At 66.2% G+C, this 22,030-nt stretch overlaps 1 protein-coding gene across 3 annotated transcripts; it reads right to left on the bottom strand.

The window, feature by feature from the left end:
* Window positions 1-841: 841 nt before the first annotated feature.
* Window positions 842-20,341, bottom strand: ARID3A (AT-rich interaction domain 3A). Of its 3 annotated transcripts, none has more exons than XM_060181452.1 (9): window positions 19,890-20,341; window positions 17,145-17,692; window positions 15,691-16,006; window positions 8,616-8,688; window positions 7,707-7,890; window positions 6,960-7,204; window positions 6,367-6,663; window positions 4,091-4,183; window positions 842-3,146 (listed from the first exon to the last, which is right to left on the bottom strand). In XM_060181452.1, the coding sequence occupies exons 2-9, from the start codon at window positions 17,513-17,515 to the stop codon at window positions 2,971-2,973; spliced, it is 1,755 nt and encodes a 584-aa protein (XP_060037435.1). In that variant the 5' UTR covers window positions 17,516-17,692; window positions 19,890-20,341; the 3' UTR covers window positions 842-2,970. The 3 variants fall into 3 exon arrangements, with proteins under 3 accessions (XP_060037435.1, XP_060037436.1, XP_060037434.1); XM_060181453.1 differs by having other exon boundaries at window positions 19,778-19,899; XM_060181451.1 differs by lacking the exon at window positions 19,890-20,341 and adding an exon at window positions 19,646-19,769.
* Between the last annotated feature and the right edge of the window lie 1,689 nt (window positions 20,342-22,030).

Raw genomic sequence — 22,030 nt, 5'->3', positions numbered from 1 at the left:
GGCCTGCAGGCTTCCACATTCCTGGCTTCCAGGGGTTCCCCAAGCTCCACCTCAGGGGCAGCCTGGCTGAGGGCCTGTGGGGGCAGGGCGGCCCCCTCCCCCGGGAGGGCCTGGCTGGCGGGAGGTCAGAGGCCACCCCACCCCCAGCCCTTCCGGGCGAGCCTGGGCTGCAGGCGCCGGACAAAGGCTGGGCGTGGGGGCGGGGTGTCTGGACCACCCAGCCTGGCGCCTGCTGGGGGGGGGGTGGGAAACTGAGGCAGAGGCCCCCCTGGTGCACCTGCTGTTTGGGGACTCGCACCCCCCAGAGGAAGTGGGTGAAGGGGTCCCGAAGCCGGGACATTTCTAATTCTGGAGGTGGGGAGGGCACGTGACCCCTCTTGGCTGTTTGACCCTGGGAGCCCACAGCGGGCGGGCAGGGGTCAGGGGACAGGGCTGTGTGACCTTGGGGCCAGCGGCCTTCCTGGCTGCCCAGCCAGTCCCAGGGAGGAAGGGGCTGTTGGCGCCTTATCTCGGGCAGGAGTGACCTCTGGCCAGAAGGCCAGGAGCCAAGGTGGAGGGCTTCCTGGAGGAGGGCTCGGTCCTCGGACCTCGAGCTGGACGCTGGGAAGGGAGCCCCTCAACTTGATCCAGGGATGTGCGTGTGTGCGGGATGGGTCTTTGGGAAGGCCAGGAAGCGGGTGCTGTGCAAAAGCCCTGGGCCGAGTGGGGCTAGGGGGTTCTGCCCCAAGCCCCTCGGTGACCCTGGTTCACAACCCAAAGTGGGGGTGGCACCAAGCCCAGAGCTCCTCCCCCACCCGGTGTCCCCCCAGACGCAAAGAAAATCAGCCAGCAGCGGCGGGGGTCCGAGTGCGAGTGTTTGTCTTGGTTTAATATCAGCTCCGCAGGTCACAACCCACTTAAATACAATCTGATAATAATGTCACTATAAAATGTAAACTTTCAGTGTTCTTTTAAATCTCCAAAAAAAAAAAAAAAAAAATCACACCTTTCTCTAAAAACTTTTTTTTTTCCTTTTTGGTCTTTTGTCTTGTCTGTCTGTCCAGCTTCCCTTTCAACACCTGACACGTCCTGCAAAGTGTGAGTCCGCGGCGGAGGCCCGCCAGAGGTAGATGATGAGACCTTTGTGTTGGATGCGATTTTTCTGTTTTACAGTTTCTGCCTTTTGCCCTGAGTTGGGGTCGCAGCCCCTGCCCCCCCCCCCCCCCCCGTCCCCAGAGACATTTCACGGGCGGACATGGCCAAGCAGAGGGCATGGGGGGGCAGGCGGGGCACGGGGGGGGGGGCACACGAGAAGAAACAGCAGTACAGTGGTGCACAAGACCCCACCCCACCCCCCAGCCAGATCAGAGGTCACCGGGAAGATTCTAGAAGCGGCCCAGGACATGGGGGCAGCGGGGCGTCCCTCCCTGCCCTGAGTTTGGAGACCACCCTGCCATCTCCACAGGAAGCCCCTCCCCACCCGGCTTGCATACAGGATGCTGAGCTGCACCCCCAGACAGGGCGGCCGGGGCCCCCAAACCCCCTACAATCAGCTTGAACAGCAGGCCAGGCCCTCGCCCCGCGGGGTGGGGGTGGCAGGTAGATTTGGCATCAAGTCACACCTGAGGTAGAAAGAGCTCCCCCAGGAGGGGGACAGGGTGCTCGGCCCACAGAAGGTCCCGGCACCCAGCCAGATTGTGTCTCCCACAATGATTGTGCTCCTGCAGAGGGAGAGGGCTGGGGAGAGAACTTTCTAGAAGGAAAAGGGGAAGGGGCCCTGGATGCCGCCCACCCCGGACACCCACCCTGAGCAAGACTGGGGAAGGGGCCCTGGATGCCGCCCCCCCCCCCCCCGGACACCCACCCTGAGCAAGACTGGGGAAAGAAGGGTTCCCTCACAAGACTCCCGGGGCCATCCAGAAGGCACCCCATTTCTGGGCTCACCACCCCCACCCCCAAGGCAACCGCTGCCCTGTGCCCCAGGGAGGCACCGAGGCTGCCCCCCCCCCCCCGCCTTGTTAGTGCCCCCACCCTGGGGCCCAATTACAGCAGCTGGGGTCCTCCACAGGGAGCCGTACGGGTGCAGGGGTGAAGGAGCTCCCTGAGGGGGGCAGCTATGCCTGGGTTACGGGGTCCCCGGGGCCCCCAGACTTGGCCGCATGCTCAGCAGGAAGCATCCCCCAACCCAGAGGAAGGTGGAGCCTGGGGGAGGGGGACAGGAGTGGGAAGGGGTGCAGGACACCCCCAGACAGAAACAGAGCCTCCAGGCCGGATCATCCCTGAGACAGGGGCCTGGGGGTTCAGACAGGGGACACCCCTCCCCTCCCGGAGTCCTGCCCCCCACCAAAGAATGCAGACCCCCACTGTGGGGTGAAGTGGGAGGAGGGCCCCACCCCCCAATAGCACCTGAGTTGATGGCCTCCAGTCCAGCCCCCCCCCCAGGGCAGATTAGGGTCCCTGGGGACAGTAGAGGGGCCCCTCACTTCTGAGGATTTTTTTTTTGCCTGTCCAAGTCCAGTTTCCCTGAAGACACACACAGGACTGTATACAAACTCTGCGCCCACCCCCAGAATAAAATAGACTATTTACAACGCCGCCCCCACCTCCAGAGAATGAAGCAGCCCCCCCCGCCCACCGCTGCCATCAGGACGAAAAGTTAAAACAGAAAAAGAAAATGCCCTAGTCCCAGAAAAACAGAAACCAAACAGACGGTCCCCATAGTGGGGGGGGGGGGGGGCGCAGCCACGGGTGGGGAGGTGGCAGTGCCGGTTCGAGGCCCGGCATCTGTCTGTCCCCACCTGAGTGATTCAAGTGTCTCCTTGGCTATCATTACACGTTTTATATATAAGTGTGTGTGTGTGTGTCTGTGTGTGTGTGTGTGTACACGGCTCTCTCTGCTTTTTGGCGTCAGCTGGGCTCCTGTGCGCCCCCCCAGCACGCCGGGACCCCTTGCCTGGTTTCGGGCTGCTGGAGGGGGCGCAGGGGGCGTGGTTAAGGCACCGAGTTGTTTGAGGTAGAAGTGGGGGTCCCCTGGTCGCCCCCGCTGGTCGAGCCACCGCCACCGCCGGCTGTACAGGTCCCGCTGGTGCCTCCCCGGCCCCCAGGGCCGCCGCCGCCGCCGCCGCCGCCGCCTTTGCCAGCTGCGGAGGACTGAGCAAACAGCACTCCTAGTGGAAAGAGGGGGCACGGAGAGGGGTGAGAGTGGGGAGCTACCGTGGCACAGGCCTGACCCCCCGGGATTCGGGGAAAGTGCAGCAGCCAAGCTGCTCCTGGTGCCTTGGTGCCTCCCATGGGGGGGCTGGGGTCCAGTCTAGAAGTACACGGCAAGGCAGGAGGCAGGCAGACTGTCTCTGGCCTGTAGCTGACTCTTCTTTATTCTTAATTTCACTTATTTCTGTAAGTACTTCTTTAGGATAGAGACGAACAGAAATTCAGGAAGAGGAGAAAGAGACGGGGAGAGACGCAAGAGACACTGGCCGCCCCGCTTCAGCGCTCAGGAAGCTTCCCCCCCGAGGTGGGGCCGGGGCTCAAACCCGAGTCCTTGTGCACTGTGGTGTGACCCCTAATCGTCACTTTGTTTTTGTCTAGAATAATGGGTGCGGGCTTCCTTCAGCGGGGTGGCAGCCGGGCTGTCCCGCCGCCTTGGCCCGTCTCCCCAGAGCTTGAGTGGGAGGGTCGGGGTCAGGGTCGGGGCCCAGCAGCAGAGTGAACCCCGGTGCGAGAGATGTCACACCCACCCGGGATGGAAGCCGGGGACCCGGGACCCAGGAGTCTCGAGCCTGAGAACTTACTTACTATTACTATTACTATTTCTCCCCACAGCCTCAGGCAGAAAAGGCTATTTGCAGAGCCCATGTGCCCGAGACCTTTTGCATGAATCTGCTAGGCCCTTTGTTACCCTGTACTGGGGGGGGGGGGGGTTTTTAACCTGGCCCCAGCTCCCCCATTCACGGAGCTTCCCTGGGCTGTGTGCGGTGCCCCCATATGGTGCTGGGGCTTGCACCCAGCTGCCCGCAAACGGCAAGGTGTGCACTCTGCCCCATCCTCAGACAGGGACCCAGCCCATGGCCCCAGGTCCTGGAGGTGCAGGGGTGTGGGGTGCGAGGCCTACCTGTGTACACGACGCCGTTAATCTCCACCGACATGGTGATACTGCTGCCTCCGCCGCCGGTGCTCACAGCTGCCTCCTGACGGCCCTCGGGGGCTGCAGGCAAGGCCAGGTCAGGGGGGACCTCCCTGGGCCACCCCAGCCTGGGCCCGGGGGCGCAGTGCCCGCGATTCTAGGAAACGGGCCCCGAGGACGCCCCGGGGAGCAGGGTGCAAGGCCGGTGCCCGGTCCCGCAGAACACCTGGGTTGGGCCAGGATGCAGGGGGCGGGCGCCGGGGGCTCATACTCGCCTTGAGACCCTGGTGACGCCCCAGGTGCTAACAGGGCCCCATCCTTGTCTGTGTTTACTCTGCAGGGGGAGGCCGTGCAGACGCACCAGGAAGAGATGGAGACCAGGGCGGTGGAGCTTCCCCCGGGGCACTGGGGCTTTACCAGGTGGTGTCAGGGCTGCAGGCCCCAAGGCCCCGAGGCCCCTCTCCACCCGCATCTGTGCTATTTTTAAACTTGTCCCCTATTTGCACTGTCCCTCTGGCCACCCTGCCCCACCGCCTGACCACCCTGATAAGCCGGCTCCTTTGATGCGGTCGGAGGGGCTGAACCCCGCCCCCCCTCCACCCAATCTTTCTTATTGATCTGACGGGGCTCTGACGTGCTCTTTCCACAGCTGGGCATGGGGCCCTGGGCTTCTCTATTTTTGTTTTTTCTTGCCACTGGGGTTATGGCTGAGGCTGTGTGTCTGCACGCCTGCACCCCTCCCATCACGATATACTGAAACGAATGATGTGAGAGAAAGAGCGGGAAAGAGAGACACAGGAGGAGAGACTCCAGGGCTTGAAGCCTCCCCTCATCTGTGCTGTCATGGGGTGCCTGAGAGCTTGAACCCAGATCCTAGCACACAGTGAGGTGAGCTCTCCACCCCCTGGGCCCTCTCTCAACAAATTATTTTACTTTAATGAGAAAGAAAGGAGAGCCAGGTGGTGGAGGACCAGGTTAAATGCACATGGTACCGGCACAAGGGCCTGGGTTCAAGCTTCAAGCCTCCAACGATGGGGGGAAGCTTTAGGAGCCAAGAAGCAGGGCTGCAGGTGCCTTGCTCTCTCTCCTCTACCCGCCCCCACTCCTCAATTTCTGTCTCTAAAATAAAGAAATCGGGAGTTGGGCGGTAGCACAGCGGGTTAAGCGCACGTGGCGTGAAGCACAAGGACCGGCAGGCATAAGGATCCCGGTTCGAGGTCCCGGCCCTCCACCTGCAGGGGAGTCGCTTCCCAGGTGGTGAAGCAGGTCCGCAGGTGTCTATCTTTCTCTCCCCCTCTCTGTCTTCCCCTCCTCTCTCCATTTCTCTCTGTCCTACCCAACAACAACATCAATAACTACAAAGACAATAAAACAACAAGGGCAACAAAAAGGAAAATCAATATAAAAAAATTAAAAAGAAAGTAACTTAAAGGGGAGTCGGGCTGTAGCGCAGGGGTTAAGCGCAGGTGGCGCAAAGCGCAAAGACCAGAGTGAGGATCCCGGTTCGAGCCCCCGGCTCCCCACCTGCGGTGGAGTCGCTTCCCAGGCGGTGAAGCAGGTCTGCAGGTGTCTTTTACTCCCCCTCTCTCTTCCCCTCCTCTCTCCATTTCTCTCTGTCCTATCCAACAACGATGACAACAATAATAATAACCACAACAATAAAACAAGGGCAACAAAAGGGAATAAATGAATATTAAAAAAATTAAAAAAAAAGAAAATAACTTAAAAAGAAAAGGACAGGCAACAGAGCCCTGCTCAGCTCTGGCTGGCTGACGTCGGTGCTGGGGATTGAACCTGGGTCCTCAGAGCCTCAGGCAGGCCAGTTTTTGCGTAACCCCTGCGCTGCTGTCTTCCCCAGCCCCATGTTAGTTTTTATTGATTCCTAGGTGCTCTTTACATAGCCAGGCTCAAGCCTCACTCCCAGCAGGCCCCAGGCGCAGCCCCTTGGGCAAAGGCCCTGCCTGCGGGACAGACTCCACCCCCAACACTAGCCCCGCCCCAGGCCAGTCCCCACCCTGCAAGACCTCGTCCCACAAGGCCCCACCCCGCGAGACTGTGCCTGTGCAGGCCCGGCCCTAGGAGACTGCACCCACACATGCCCCGCCCCATGAGACCACGCCCCACAGGCCCCACCCCAAACACTAGCTCCGCCCCGTGAGACCACGCCCCACAGACCCCACCCCAAACATTAGCTCCGCCCCACGCAGACCCCGCCCCAACCACTAGCCCCGCCCACAGCCCCCGCCCCATGAGGCCCCGCCCACCTTGGCTGTTGATGCGGATGCTCATGGGCAGCTGTGCCGTCATGGCCAGGAAGTTCTGCTGCAGCGCCCTCTGCATCAACCGTTGCTGCTCGTCCGCCACCAGTGCCATCTTCTTCTCGGGGGGCTCCCCGGCCTCCAGCTTCTCCCGCAGCTGCTCCAGGGCCGCCGCCTGGGCCGCCACCGCAGCCTGGGCTGCCGCCGCCTGCACCGCTGCTGCCTGGGCCGCCACCACTGGGTGGCCCGCCAGGGACACGGGCAGGCGGCCGGGGACGGCAATGGGGATGGCTGAGTCCTCCTCTGGCGGGGAGTGGGCAGGGGTCAGCGTGGAGCAGGCGGCAAGGGACCCGTGTCCCCCGAGTTGGCCCCCACCTCTGTCCCCGAGGGCGACCAGCTGGTGATGCCCGTCTGAGCACAGAGCCAGGGGCGGCACCCGACGTGCACACAGGCAGGTGCCAGGGACTCCACCTCGGGGTGCTATCCTCCCTGGCCCTCCCTCACCCACAGGGGACCCCCGATCCGGGGCGCACGGCCTCCAGACCCCTCACCCCATCCCAGTGCACAGAGCAGCCCCTGCAGCCCGCCCGGGCCCTCACCTTTCTTGATCTTGGGCGCCGTGGGGAGGGCACTGCCGTTGGTGCCGGCGGGCAGCCCCAGGCCAGGCACGGGCAGCTTAGGGGCGGGCAGCACGCCGTGCCCACCGGGCGAGTAGGCGAAGAGGGAGCCCCCGAAGCCCTGGCGCCGGCCCTCCCGCCGGTTGCTGTCGATGGCGGCCTGCAGTTCGTTGGGACTGCTCAGCCCGCGCTTCTCACACTCGTAGGGGTACAGGTACTTCATGTACCTGGGGGGGCGAGCAGCTGGCTCCCACTGCTGGCCAAGGGCTGGGACCCAGCACCCCGCTGTCCAGGCCCCCGCGCTCCCCGTCACTGTCTGGGGGACCCAGCACCCCGCTGTCCAGGCCCCCGCGCTCCCCTTCACTGTCTGGGGGACCCAGCACCCGCTGTCCAGGCCCCCGCGCTCCCCGTCACTGTCTGGGGGACCCAGCACCCCGCTGTCCAGGCCCCCGCGCTCCCCTTCACTGTCTGGGGGACCCAGCACCTGCTGTCCAGGCCCCCGCGCTGCCCGTCACTGTCTGGGGGACCCAGCACCCGCTGTCCAGGCCCCCGCGCTCCCCGTCACTGTCAGGGGGACCCAGCACCCCCGCCGTCCAGGCCCCCGCGCTCCCCGTCACGGTCTGGGGGACCCCTTCCTTGGCCCCCGCCACCTGAGGCTCCCATGACCCCCTGACGTCTACCCCTGCCCCCCCTGCACGCCTCCCCCCCGGGGTGCCCCCGCCCGCTCACTGGGTGCGCAGTGTGAAGGCGGCGCTGGTGATGGAGGTGGGCAGGCTGAGGCCCTTGGTGACCTCTCTCCACAGCTTCTTGTTGATGACCTCCACCAGCCCCCCCTTGTCCGTCACCAGCACGTAGAGCATGAAGAGATCTAGCACTTGCTTGGCCATGATGGGGATGCGGTTCACCGGCGTGCCTGCGGCGGGGCAAGGAGGGCCTTGTCTCCCGGCCCGGGCGGGCACCCTGGTCAGACACCCCGAGAGGCGGCGGAGGCCTCGGTCTCCCAGAGAGGGGGGGCACCCCCAGGCCAACAGCTGGGCAAGAGGTGTGAGTGGGGCACCCCTGGCTGGAAGACCTGGACTGCTGGTCGTGAAGGGGTGTCACTGGGCCCCCAAAGAGGCAGCCCTTCCTCCCAGACACAGTGGAGGCCTCGGTCTCCCAGGGGAGGAGGCTCACTGGGACCCCCCCCCCCCACACACACACACACACACAAGTGTAGGCTTTGGTCTCCCTGGCAGGAGGGGCTCCCAGGCTGGGCCACAGGGCAAGGGGATGGCATTGACCAGGCCCTGGTCTTTCCTCTACTGGGGGGGGGCAGGACCCCCCAGTGCTGCCAGGGAGCCCCCTGGAGAGGGCAGGCTGGGCTGATAAGCCCCAGGGCGAGGCGGGCCCCGCTGCTGCTGGATGCGATAGCCTGGAGGGTCCAGCCACATTCCAGCCAGGCTGGGAGGGGTTAATGCCCCCACCCCCTTCTCTTCCCTTCCGGGCTGGTGTTTACAGAAGCTTCCAGGCCTGCGGGAGGGCTGGCTGGACAAAGGGCTGGACTGCACCTCCCAGCCTTGGTCTCCCTCCCCGGAGGGACAGTGGGGCAACACAGCCAGGCAGGCCACGGAGGGTGTCGGGTGGGGGTCTCAGCCTCACCTCGCTTCTGCATGAAGCTGAACAGGTCATCGAGAAACTCCTTCCTCTTGGGGTCTCCGTCCAGCTCGTAGAGCTGTGGGGCAGTGGGGGTGGGTCAGCGGCGAGAGGTCGGTGGGAGGCTGTCCCAGAAAGCTCCCCACCCCGCCGGCGAGGCTAATCCCACCTGATCTCCCCCCCCCCCCGCCGCCTCCCCCGTGGGCAAAGCTGCCTCCCACCCCGTTTCCACAAACTCCAGGCTCCCCAGGCTGGAAGGCAAGACCCTGCCTCAGCTCATGTGGTGCCCCACACTCCCCCAGCCCCTCCTGATTCTGCGGTCCCCAGGGCTGTGTCACTGAGCCCTCCCTGCCTGGCCCTGTCTCTGAATCCTTTTTTCTCAGAAGCACCCGGCTGTCGGACCAGGGTTCCCCGCATGCCAGCGCCACCCCAACTTAACCACCCTGCACCCCTGCAGAAGACCACATTCCCACAAGAGGCTGCATTCCCCAAGGGACCCCCCCTCTGCACCCCCCAGACCAGGCCGGCTGGCTGAGGGGGAGGTAGGGGTCCCCAAGGCTGAGGAGGGCACAGCAGGCTTCAGATGGGACCAAGGCCAGGCCCCAAAAGCTGGTCAGCAGGGCCCCAGACACCAAGGGCGTCAGTTTCCCCATCTGCATCTCAAAGATAAACCGGGGTGGGGGGCCCCCCAGCTGCTCTGGGGCCAGGCTGGGTGGTCGGCCCGGGGGGGGGGGGGGGGGGTGTGGCCAGAGCCTCCAGCCGGGCGACATTCCTCGCTGATTTATGGTGGCGGCCCTGCCCGAGGCGCTGGAACCCGCAGGTGGACGTCTCCACCGGGCAGCTGGACCTGGGGGAGGGAGGCTGGCCTGGCCCCTCGCCACCCCCGTTGTGTCCTAGCAGGTAGACCAAGGGGCCCCAAATCCGGTGACCGTGTCCCCCTAAGAGACTGGGGCACATCGGCTCAGAGGTGGAAGTAGGGCCCCGGGCAGGGTGCTGGACTGCTCTCAGCAAGAAGGGCAGAAAGTGCAGGGAGCCAGAGGACACCCAGACAGACCCCAGGAAGTTCCACGACCCTTCCCATAGGGGGTCCTGCAGATGAGACCCCCCCCCACCCCTCCTGGGGTTTCACTGGGCCTCAGTTTCCCCACTTCCCGGGACAGTTCCCGGGGCACCCTCCCCCAAGTCCAGAGGGGCCACTGCTGCCCCAAGACCCCCCCCCCCAGGAAGAAGGAGGCAAACCAAATGGTGACCCTGGGGGTCAGAGGCCATAAAGGGTGGTAAATGCCACACCCCAGGGGGCCACTTCACACAACGCCTCCCCAGTTTATGGGGCCTGGCTCCCCACCCTGGTTCCGCTCCCCCGCAGGCCAGCACAACCCCCCATCAGCCTCCACAGTCCAGCTGGACTCCTCCTTAGAGGGATCTGTACAAAGGCCCCCCACCCAGTGAGAGCCAGAAAGAGGTGCCCTGAGACCCTCTGCCACTCCCCTCCCCAGGCCTCACAGGGTCCCCACCATCAGCCCCAGCCCGTGGTTCCCCAAGCAGACCCCCACTGCTCTGCCGGGCTCTAGAAGGCCCTCCCTAGGTGTTTCTGTACCCCACAAACACTCCGCTTTCTCCAGGATGGGGGGGCCACAACCCATGAGGACACCTTCTTTTCTCTGCAGGGGGGGGGCCTGGAGGCTGGGTCCCCTTTGCCACCCGCCATGGGATGGGGGGAGGCCAGGGCGCCCCCATAGGCTCTGCGGACTTCTTTCACAATTCCCAGCACCCACAGCGCCCCCCAACTGCCCCCAGCTCCCCTCGGGTCTGCATGTCGCGCGGGGACCTTGCACCTGAGGCTCCCTGCCTGTGCGGGGTGGGGGACCCCCGTGGCTGTGGGGGGGGGCAGGAAGCAGCCGGCAGCTGGTCGGGGGAAGGGCACAGGGCGGCCGGCGGTCCCCTCCCCCTCCCCCCCCCCCCCCCGCCCGGGCAAACAGGAAATTCTTGTTTGTGGCGAAACTGGTGTTTTCAGCCCCGAAATGAGGAGCTGCCTGGTACTGAGGGGTCAGGCTGCTGACCTGGAGTCCTGGGGGAGGAGAGAGGCACCCCCAAACCAGAGCCTGCCCTGGCCAGCACCCCCACCAAGATGAGTGCCTGGGGGTCCATCTCCCGCAGCCCTGGCTGAAGGTCACCGCAGGGGGGTCAGGCTCCCCCCGCCCCCCCCACCCAGCAGAGAAACCGCCCCCTCTGGGGCCCCCGGGAAACTTTGGCCCCAAGCCCGGGCCCCCAGCCGCCACCCAGGCGGGTCCAAGGTCCAAGGGGCCCCACTGTGGGTGGGGATGGGGGGACCCCAGGGGAGGTTGAGGCTCCCCCTGGCTTCTAGAAAAGGGTGAACCCGGGGGGGGGGGGGGGTCGGAGGTCATTGCCTGCGGGGACTCTGCTTCCCGAGAATCTTCATAAAATAAACACGTAGGCAGACGCGGCTCCCAGGGCAGAGCCTCCACGGCCAGGCAGGGATACTACTAGCACATTGCGTCCGCAAACTGACGCCCCGCTGGCCGGCCGCCCCCACCCTGGGGCTCGGGTCTCCATGCTGCTGTGCTCTCTCTGTCTCTGTCTCCTGTCTCTACTGTCTGGCTGGAGCAGGGCGCTCTGGAGGGGGCCGGTGCGAGAAGGTGCGAGAGGGTGTGGGGGGCTTACTCTGCCTCACCAGCCCCCAGTGGGGGCGCCCCACCCCTCCTGCCCCCTCCCAGGACGAGATGACTCAGCACCCTGCCCTGGGCCCCAGGTGGGGCTGCAGCCAGGTCCCCAGGGTGCCCCCCCCTTCACACAGACACCCACGGCGGCCGAGCGGGCACCCCCTCCATGTCCAGTCTGCACCTGGAGATACTGAGGCAGATGCTCCCCCCCAACACCTCTCTGGCCAGCTGCATGTGGGGGGCCCCAGAGCACATCCCCACACAGCGCAGGGATGGACAGAGGGAAAGCTGGGGTTTGGGGTTTTATCCAAAACCTTGCAGGCCAGGGAGATGGGGTCCAGCACGGGCTGAGGGAGAGGGTACAGGCAAGCGACAGACGCAGAAATAGAGCTGGGGGCCTGATAGACAGGAGGCCCTGGTCCCAGCAGCACACTGAAGGACCCTGGCATCAGAGAAAGCCCCTCTGCACAGAATAAAGCAGCCCCCACCGCCACTCTGGGGGCTGTTGTAAAGTGGGGATGCAGACAGGGCGGGGGTGCGCCCAAGGCCTCAGCCTTGCACCTGGAGGGGCCCGGACACCTCAGTTCCCGGCAAGTAACACCACCAGGTGGCCACGGGTAAATTGGGGAAGTGATTCTGGGCGGGGCTGCACATCTGCCCCCCAGGACCTGCACCCCCGCCCACGGGGTCAGGAATAGAAAACCCAGAAGGTGCCGGGCCTCTCGCCTGGCTTCCGGGCCTGAGAAGGGTCTGGAGGGAACTGGGGCGCAGCACAGAGAAATTTCTAGGAAGGGGGGGGCAGGTGCCCAGCCACAAACAAATCTGGGGTCTCCACCGACTGGGTATAGCAGGGGCATCGAGATGGGCGGCCCCAACACCCCAAGCTTGCGAGTTCAGTCCCCCACCATGGAGTGAAGGTAGCTTCCAGGATGGACCCCCTAGGGGTCCCCACCACGTGCCCCACACACCTGCCACCGGAGCAGGGTTTGTGGGTGCAGGCTACCCCCCCTGAGCTAGAGGCAGCCCCAGGGGGATCCAGGCTAGATCGTCTTTACTCCCCCCAGGGGTGGGGACAGGACTTTGGGGGACCTCCGCTAGAGGTGGGAGAACAGGGGCCTCAGAAGGGCACCAAACTGACCCCTGCCTCTGCCCCAAAAGACTCCTGGTGCGAGGCGGCAGGCGGGTGCGGGCACCCCCAGCCAGCCAGCTTTCCAGGAACACGGGCAGGCGGGCGGGCTGCCAGGAGGAGGTACCACACCAGCCTGTAGCCAAGGCGGGGACCCCAGCCAACACTCCAAGTCGGACAGGGGGCAGACACACGTCAGAGGCCGGGGGCCACAGGGGACCACACTGCCATCAGCACCCCTCCACACACGGCGCCCCGACACTCACAGCCACACCCCGGCTGCCAGACGCACAGACAGACACACCCCACACCCCAGACGGCCCCCCCGGGCCCCATGCCAGCACCCACACCCCCACGCTGCTCTGCTACTCTCTCCAACCAGGTGTCAGAAGGGCCCAGAGACAGCACAGTGGGGAGGGTGCCTGGACGGAGCCCCAGCACCCCATGGGAAGAGCCAGGGCACCAGGGAAAGCTCTGAGCTGGCGGTGTCTCTCTGCCTCGAATGAAAACAGACAAAGTGAAGCCGCTCAGGGGGACAGAGGCCTCAGGGTGACAACTGGGGTCTGTCGGGGTCCCCAGGGTGCCAGAGCTAGAACCCAGGGCCCCATGGACAACCACGGCAGGCTTGCTTGCTGAGCCGCCTCCCAGCCCCCAGGCTCCCTATTCTCAGGGCGCCTGGCCCTGCATCTGGCGTGCCTATTTCCACGGTGTCCCCCCCTCCGCAATCCTCTGTGGGCAGAAATATGGGGTGCACGTCCACACCCCTCCAAGACCCTTTCTTTGATTTGTACTTCTGGCAGTCAGACCTCACATGTGACTTCCCTGCTCTCTGTCTCACAGAAAGTAAGCCGGGAGCTTCTCCCAGCACTGTGGCAGCCCCCATGTGGCACCTGGGCACAAACCCACGAGGCCGGTGCCCTCCCTGGCGGGCCGTCTCTCAGCCTGGAGGATGGGTTACTAATGGGTCCTGGCCCTGAGGTCAGGGGACAGAGCCCGCTCTCTGCCCGCCCCCCAGGGGACCCCGCCAGCTGACCGCCAGCCTCAATGGGCAGATTAGTTACCGTTTAACCCCATGACCCCCCCATTGTCCAGCAGAGCCAGGGCTCCTGGCCAGCAGACAAGGGGCAGGCTGTGGACCGCGCCTGCACGCGCCCGCCCCCCACGATGCCCCCAGACTCCAGGGACACCCCATAGCCTCCCCCTTCCAGCCTGCGCGCCTGTGTGCGGCGGGGAGACAGGCACTGGTGTAGGGGCCGGGCTGCCTGGGGGACCCTGCTGCGCTCTACCCAGGGCGCGAACCCTAGCCGCGTGTGTCATTACAGAACGTGGGCGCGAGGCCAGGCTGCTGACCCCTGGCGGCAGGGCTGCTGCTTCCGGCTGAGTCAGCGGCTGGCACGGGCAGGCAGGGTGCCAGGCCTGGCAGGCAGGCAGGCGGCCAGGGGGTGTGGCCACGGCGTGGGCTCCAGGCTTCCCGGGAGGCTCCCTCAGCCCTGATGAACCCCCCCCAGTGTTCGGCAACAGCCCCCCACTCCCCCCAAACTCCTATACACCCCGCAGAGCCTCAGCGGTGGTGCCCCTTCCCTGGCAGTACCAGCCTCTCCGATGAGCCCCCCCACTCAGCACCATTCATGCGGGGGAGGGGATGCAGACCCCTCACACACACCTCAAGAGAAAGAGTGAGGAGTCTCTCCTCTGCATCAGTTGAGACCTCACACCCACGACCTCCAGGGCTTGGGGCACAGAGAGGCCCCGGCACCTGCTGGCTTTCCTACCCATCACTGGTTGTGGGCAGAGGGTGGGACCGGCTGGCCTGCGGCTCTAGGTCCAAACCCAGGCACTACATGGGGGCATCACAGATGACATGGGGAGCCCCGTGGGTAGTGGAGTGGGGCAGGCTGTCAGAGCACAGGCCGTGCAGGCTCAAGACCCTGGAGGCCCAGGCTCCAGCCTTCACCAAAATAAATAAACTTGGGCCGGCTGGCAGCACAAGGCCCTGGGTTCAAGGCCCCCATCCCCACCTGCGGGGGGGGGCGGGGGTTGGGGGGGGTTTCAGCACCAAGCGGTCCGTCTAGATAAGGAAACTGAGGTTCAGAAGCTCCCACCCCAGGGACCCCCAGGACAAGAGGTGGGAGACTGGGACCCAGTTCCTTGGGGAGACCCAGGGTTCGAGCCCTGCCATCGCCGGTACAGGAATGTTGCTCTTTCTGCTAAGCCAGTGGAGGAAGGGAAAGAAGGCGCTTCTCCCCGAGTTGAAGCCGGGACTCGGCCCGGGACGGCACCGGGACACGTGCCTGAGTGGGGGTTCCTGCGTTGGGGGTCCTGCCTTCTGAGCCCAGAGGCATGTGGGGCCCCTGGGAGACGGGGAGGGAAACCGAGGTAGATGCAGCCAGCCACGTCCCCACAGCCACTCCTCCGTGTCACGGCACCCTCCTCGAACCCCCAGAGTCCCAGCGGCCGCCCCTCCTCTGTCCAGCGCCCGCTGGTCCCCACCCGCCCCATGACGGCCACTCCCAGCGGGCAGACCCAGCTGGCCTCGGCGGGAACGTGAGCCCGGCCACCATCTGGCTCCCATCTGCCGGCCCCGGGCAGCCACTTCAAAGGCCGGGCAGCAGGCCACTTCCGCTGGCCACAGCCCACCACCCGCCCAGACCTGAGGCTCCAGCCTCACCCAGCCCAGCTTTGGGACCCCACCCCACAGGCCCTGATCTTAGGGACACCCCTTTCCTGCCAGCCCTGGCCCTGGAGGCCCCCTCCTGCCAGCCTCAACCTCGGAGACCCCTGTCCTGCCAGTCACAGCCTTGAGGATCCAGCTTAAGCCTGGGGGGCCCTTGCCCACCAGTCCCGACCACAGGGATGTCACACTATCAGCCCTGGTCTTGGGGGGACACCCCCCCATGTCAGCCCTGGCCTCGGAGACCATCATTTGTCACTCCTGGCCTCAGAAACCCCTGCCCACCAGTCCCAGCCTTGGGGCCCTGCCCTCCAGCCCTGGCCTTGGGGAACCCCCCCTCTGCCAGCCTGGCCTCAGGGACCCCCTGCCCACCAGTTCCGGCCTTGGGGACCACCCCCATACCAGCCTGGCCTCAGGGACCCCCTGTCCACCAGTCCCTGGGGCCCCCTGCCCACCAGTCCCGGCCTTGGGGGCCCCCCCACAGCCAGCCTGGCCTCGGGGCTCCCTGCCCACCAGTCCCCGGGTCCCCTGCCCACCAGGCCTCGGGCCCCTGCCCACCGGTCCCCATGCCCCCACCCACCAGTCCCCGGGCCCCCTGCCCACCTGTTTGAACTGTTCTTCGTAAGTCCAGTCCCCGTGGTCTGGCGGCTGCAGCTGGGCAACACCGTGGGTGCCCGCTCCGGGGTGGGCTGGCCCAGACCCCCGATCCTGGCCGCCCAACGCCCGGGGCGTGCCCTCACGGAAAGCGGGGGGCAGAGGGGCCTTGCGGGGGAACAGGGCCGTGGGGCCCGGGGGGCCTAGCCCCTCCTCCTCGTCCAGGTCCTCCTCCTCTTCCTCCCCCTCCTCCTCCTCCAGCTCCTCCTCTTCTTCCTCCTCTTCTTCCTCCTCCTCCTCCTCCTCCTCCTCCCATTTCGGCTTCCTGGGGGCACAAGGCAAGAGTGAGGGGCTCAGCCAGTGTCCCACACCCTCTCCCTGGAGCACCTGGCGGGAACCCGCCCCCTTCCACCTGCCGGAGGACTCTCGGGGCCTGGAGCCCCAGCACCGCAGGGAGCAGCACGGCTAACAAGGGGGAAGCTCCGACAGGAGGAAAAGCAGGGTAGAAAACGGGGGGGGGTGAGAGACACAGCACCACAGTTCTGTAGAAAGCCTCTCTCCTGCCTGAGGCTCCGAGGCCCCAGGTTCAATCCCCGGAGCCACCATCAGCCAGAGCTGAGCAGGGTATCTGGCCTCTAACGCTCTTGCCGCTAGCGCACACTCTCACTTCTTGAGAATAAGTACATTAAAAAAAAAAAAAGAAAGAAAGGAGTAAGGTTGGGAAGATAGCACAGGGGCTCTGCAAAGAGACTCTCCTGCATGAGGCTCTGAGGTCCCAGGTTCAATCCCCAGCGACACGTCTGCCAGGGCTCAGCAGAGCTCTGGGAAAACAAACAAACAAACAAAAAACAAAACAAATAGGAAGGACATTCAATAGGACAGCAAGTTGCAGATACCGGAACCCTCGTGATCAGACTCGGAGGCACCGAGGCCCCAGGTTCAAAGCCCAGCATCACCATCAGCTAGAGCTCAGCAGGGCTGGGTGTGAGGTGGGGAAGGCAGTTAGGGTAAAAGAACAAAAGCTCCAGGCAGGGAGGCCGCTCGGAGTGTCACCCATAGGTGAGGTGGGCCCCAGCACCACCTGGGAGAGCCAGGCTCGAGACACCAGGAGAAACTCCAGAGCTTCTCTCTTCCTGTCTCCCGTTTCCTGTCTCTCAAAACGGTTGAGATGCTCAGGGCAGGAAGACCGCGCCCCCTATCACAGGGAGACACCTGCTATCACACCTGTGGCGCGGGTTCAAGCCCCAACTCCACACGGGAGGCCCTTGGCAGGTCCATCTAATGTGTCTCCCCCCCTCTCTCTGTGTCTCTGGTGAGACACCAGCCAGGAGCCTTGAGGTGGCAGGACTCAGGGGTCCCGGATCTGCGTTAAAAAAATCCCCCCTTCACCCCCCTGAAATCGCCGTGCTGCAGGCCTGCGCCCCGAAACCAGTCTGCGCCCACCCAGCTGCACCCCGACTCACGACTCGTCCTCCTCGGAGACAGTGTTGTCTGAATGCCCGTCGCCGTCCGCCCGGCCCTGCCTGCTGCCGTCCCGGCCGGGGGAGCCCTCCCGGGGGGCATCCTCATCCTCGGAACCGGGGCCCCTGTCCTCGGCGTCTCCTGCTGCCTGACCCAGGCCCCCCAGGCCGGCCGCGGCCGCCCGCATAGCGGCCAGGGCGGCCATCTGTGCCCGCTGCATGCGGGAGGTGTCTGGTTCTCGTTCCTCGTCCGGGGGGCCTCGGGGGCCACGGGGGGCAGCGGGGGGCATAGGCGGGGGCTGCCGGGCCTCCAGCTCCTGGCGGGCTCTCTGTTGCCTTTGTAGCAGTGTCTCCATGACGGCCTGCAGCTTCATGGCCCGGCGGGCCGGCCCGGCCCGGGATCCGGGGGGCCTCGGAGGGGAAGGGGCCGCGGGGGGGCCGGGGCAGTGCAGGGTGGCGGCGGGCGGGGGCTCTCAGGCCGAGGGCTGGTGTGGCATGCCGGCCGCCTCCTCCTCCTCCTTCCGGGGTCTCATGCACACCTTGGCGGAAACCTGGGGGGCACAGGGAGAGGTCAGGCCCCTCCACACCCACTGCGGAGGCAAGACCCGGAGGCCTCCCTGGAGGTGTAGGACCATGCACTGTCCCCGCCTCCTCCACCGCCACCGTCCACCTTCGAACCAAGTGACCAAAGCAGCATCACCCCACGGCAGACTCCCTCCCGAGGGGGTCCCCCACTGATGGGCACCCCAGGGGAGGGGACCCCAGATTATTGCCTCACAAGGAACACAGAGGGAGACAGGGCCCTCCCTGGCTCTGATTGGCCGGTGGCCCCGGATTGGGGGTTCTGGGTTCCAGTTCTGAGCCCCCTCCCTCCAACTCTACCCTGTCACTGAGCTGTTGGGCAGGGAAGTGTTTTGGGGGTCCCCACTTTAGAAGGAGGTGACTCCAGCTGCCTAGCTGGGACTGGAACCCATAGAACCCGGTGGGGAGGGTTGACAGTGACCCTCACATGGCCCCCCAGGACCCCGGTCCAGGTTCGACCCAAACGGGCAGCTCTCCCCCAAATGCCCCAGCCGGGTGCGTGGCCTGTGGGCGGCTGGTGCAGTGGTCAGGCCCGTCCCAGCCCCCCAGCCAGCGCCACACCCCCAGGCCTCCAATAAAACAGGAGGAAGCCAACTGGCTCAGCCGGGCCAACCCCAGGCAGGCGAGATGGGGGCCAGGGGCTGGGGGGCGCCCTGCCCAGTCCTGACTCCCCCCGCCCAGGCTCCACAGCCAGGCCAGGCAGGCTGGTCACAGGTCCCCCTGAGCAGCCGGGACCTCCCAGGCCTGGGAGGGGCCACCTCCTCCCCAGGACAGTGAAAGGGCAGGAGCCCCCCCCTCCCCGGCACAGGTACCCGGCAGGCGGTGGAGACCCCCAGAGGCCATCATGGGGGGAGCTGGTCGGAGCCCCCAGGCCCAGGGGCCCGTCCCCACCCGGTTGGCCCCTCCCCCACCTGGGCAACTCGGAGGCCGCCCCCCCCCACGGAAGCGCCGGGCGCCCCCCCTCGGGGTCAGGAGGAAGAGGTGGAGGAAGCCACGCCCCCAGCCCCCTCCCTCGCTGCCCGCGGGCGACTGACCCTTCCGGGTCGGGTGGGGGAGGGGCGCGGGAGCCGCCCGCCCAGGGGAGGGGGCAGAGGGGAGCCCCCCACCCCCCGGCCGGGCACCCCCACCCGTGAACCCCAAACTGGAGGGCGCGGGCCCCCACCGCCCTGCCGACCCCCTCTCCGCCCCCCCAGCCCTTTGTCCTCGGCCCCCAGCCCCCGCTGGATGACAGCCCCGGGGGAGGGGGCCTGGGGGGCTGCAAGGGGGGGGCGGCCCCCCAGGCCCCAGGGGCCAGCCACGCCCTCCCCGGGAGGTCACCGCGGGGCTTGCAAAACACGGCTATTTCGAGAGTTGTGCAAGGCGACAGGGGCCCCGCGGGGGAGGGGCGGGGCGGGGGGCTGGGGGGGCGGGAGGCCGGGCGCTGGGCTTCTAGGAAAGAGGCCGATTTGCATGGGGGGGCAGCCCGGGACCGAAAACGGAAGCGCGTTGACCAAGCGCCGGTGGGCACGGACGTTGCGATTGGCACACGCGCCCCTTCCCGCCCCACTGGGGGCTTTCCCGGGGACCCCTCCCCAGACGGCCCCAGCCCAGCGCACCCCCGTCCAGAGACACTCCGAGGCAGAGGGGCTGCTGAGCACCAGCTGTGCCCCCTCCCCGCCCCCGCTGCTCCCGGGAACCCCGAGTCCGGAGGGAGCCGGGCCCGTTTCCTTCCGGCCGCCGGGGGTGCAGGGCGCGCACCCCGCGACCCCCTAGCACCCGGGGCGCCAGGCCGGTGGATGGGGGGGCTCCGCCCGCGGGACCCGCCGCAAGCCACCCGGGGAACCCCCAGCTTCGGGGACGCCCCCGGGGCCCGGTCTGCAGGGCGCCCCCCAGGGCCCCCGGGCCCCGAACCCGCTCAGGGGGGCCGCCCGGCGCCGGCTCACCGCCAGGGCCTGCGGGGCCGGAGCCGAGTGCGGGGCTGGGGGGGGGTCCCGGGTCCGAGTGCGGCGCCGGGTCCCAGCTGCCCGGCCGCCCGCCCGCCCGCCCGCCCGGGCTCCCCGCGGCCGCCGACTCACCGAGCCCCGAGCCAGGCCGCGTCTACACCCCCGGCGCCCCGATTGGCAAGAGGTCCCCCGGGCGCCCCGCCCCGCCCCGCCCGCCGGCCGCCCCGCCCCGCAGACAAATCACCGGCTGACAAATCGCTCTGCGATGCAAATGCCCGGCGGGTGATTCAGCGCCGCCGGCGGGGAGGGTCCGCGCCCCCCGCCGCCCGCTCGGCCCCGCGCTCGGCCCCGGACCCACAAGCGCTGGGCAGTCGGCGCCGCGCTCCGCTCGCGGCGCGGCCCCTTTAAGCGCCTTTAAGTAGCCGGGGCGTCGGACCCGCGCGGCCAGGCCACGCCCCCCCCGACCTAGGGACGGTGGGCAAAGTGCGCGCCGCGACTACAGCGCACAGGACGCCCGCGGCGGGGGCGGGAGAGGGGCGCCCCCGGGGAGCTCTGGGAGCGGAGAGCGTCTGGGCCTGCGCCCCAGAGGCCGGGGCCCGGAGACCCAGCGGTTACCACCACCCCTTCCCCGGGTCCCGCCCCCACCGCGCGCCCCGGACGCTCCTGCCGGGCTGGGAGTTTCACCCCTGCCCCTGAGGCGCGGCTCGGGGCCTGCGCAGGTGAGCCAGGCTGCCAGTCCGCAGAATGGGCTCGCGGCGCGGGGGGCTGGAGGGGCGGGCTGGGGAGGGGCTCCCCGTGGACTCGGGTGCTGGTGGGCCCGAGCCGCAGACGCCACCCCTGGGGGGACCCCCATCAGGAGTCACCGGGAGGCAGGGCCGGCCTCCCAATCTTGGGGTCCCCAGCAGGGGAGCTGGGGTCCCTTTTCTTGGGGGGGTCCCCCAAGGCTCATATCCCCCCAGGACACAGCGGTCGTCTTCTCCAGCCCCTCCCCATGCAGGCCCTGTATTGACGGGTGCCCACCCCCCAAATGGTCTCCCCACCCCAGGGTGCTGGCCTGAAGGCTGGTGACAGGTGGCCCCCGGCCCTGCCAGCCCCCCACACACACACACTGGGGGGCAGGTTAGGCGCCCAGGTGCAACAGGGCGGCCGGAAAGCCCCCCCTCCCCACCATGCAGGTGCACCCTCGCTCCGTGCTTGTGAAGCTTCCCCCCCTGCAGGGCGCTGGGGTCTCGAACCCGGATCCCTTGTGTGGGTCCTTGTGCTTAGTACTAAGTGCGCTTAATCGGGTACAACACTGGCCAACCCTCTTCTTTTTCTTTTATTAAATAAGACAGAAGAGGGAGGGAGGGGGAGACAGACACCCGCAGCCCCGCTCCACCACTCGTGAAGCTTCCCCCCTGCAGGTGGGCACCAGGGGCTGGAACCCAGGTCCCTGTGCGCTGTGATGGGTGCTTTCGACTGGGTGCACCACTGCCTGGTGCTCTGTGTCTGTCTCTCGCGTTCTCACATATCAATGGAAACATTAGGCTTCAGGCTGCTAGCTCTCGTCCCAGGCTCAGTCCCCTGCACCACCGTCAGCCAGAGCTGAGCAGGGCTCTGGAAGGAAGACATGAGAAATCAGAAGAGGGGCCAGGTGGCCAGGCCCCCAGCAGGTGAAGCCCCCCAGGGAGCAGTGCTGCAGGGGTCTGTCCTCTCTGTCTGTCACCCTCTAGCAAGAAAATGGCCGCTGGGAGCAGTGGAACTGGGCGGCACCCAGTCCCAGGGGTGACCCTGGTGGCAGAAAGAAAGCAAGGAAGAAAGGAGGGAATTAAGGTTCTGTGCTGCTCCAGGGCAGAGGACTCTGTGGAAGGAGGGAAGCTGCTTTGGGGTGTGCGGAGGAAGGAAGGGACCCGACTTGGGGGGACAGTGGTGTGCAGATGCCCACGGGGGTGGGGGCACGAGAGGTCGTCCCCATGGGACAGTGGCAGTGCTGCCAGCCACCAACCTCAAATAAGGTGGAGTGAGTTTAGACTACCAGTAAGTTCAGGTCCCGGGACATGACACCACTGGAGGAGGACCTAGCGGAGTTGTTGGGTTGTTACACGGAAAACTGAAAGATGTGACACATGGACCAACTACTGTGTTTTACTGTTGACTGAAAACCAGTAATCCCCCCAATAAAGAAAAAAAAATGATCAAATAAAATAAAAGAGGCTCAGGGCTGGGGAGACAGCACAGGGGTTCTGCAAAAATCACTACTGCCTGAGGCCCTGAGGTCACTGGTTTGATCCCCGGCACCACCGCCAGTCAGAGCTGAACCGCGCGCGGGCTCTGGTCTCTCTCATTCTACACCTGGGCGGACTCTGGCCTCTCTCTCTCTCTCTCTCATTCTACACCTCTTTGATA

This window comes from Erinaceus europaeus, chromosome 23 (assembly GCF_950295315.1).
Source record: "Erinaceus europaeus chromosome 23, mEriEur2.1, whole genome shotgun sequence".
Taxonomy (NCBI): Eukaryota; Metazoa; Chordata; class Mammalia; order Eulipotyphla; family Erinaceidae; genus Erinaceus; species Erinaceus europaeus.
The sequence above is the reverse complement of the archived record's forward strand: the minus strand, read 5'-3'. Positions and strand labels throughout refer to the sequence as shown.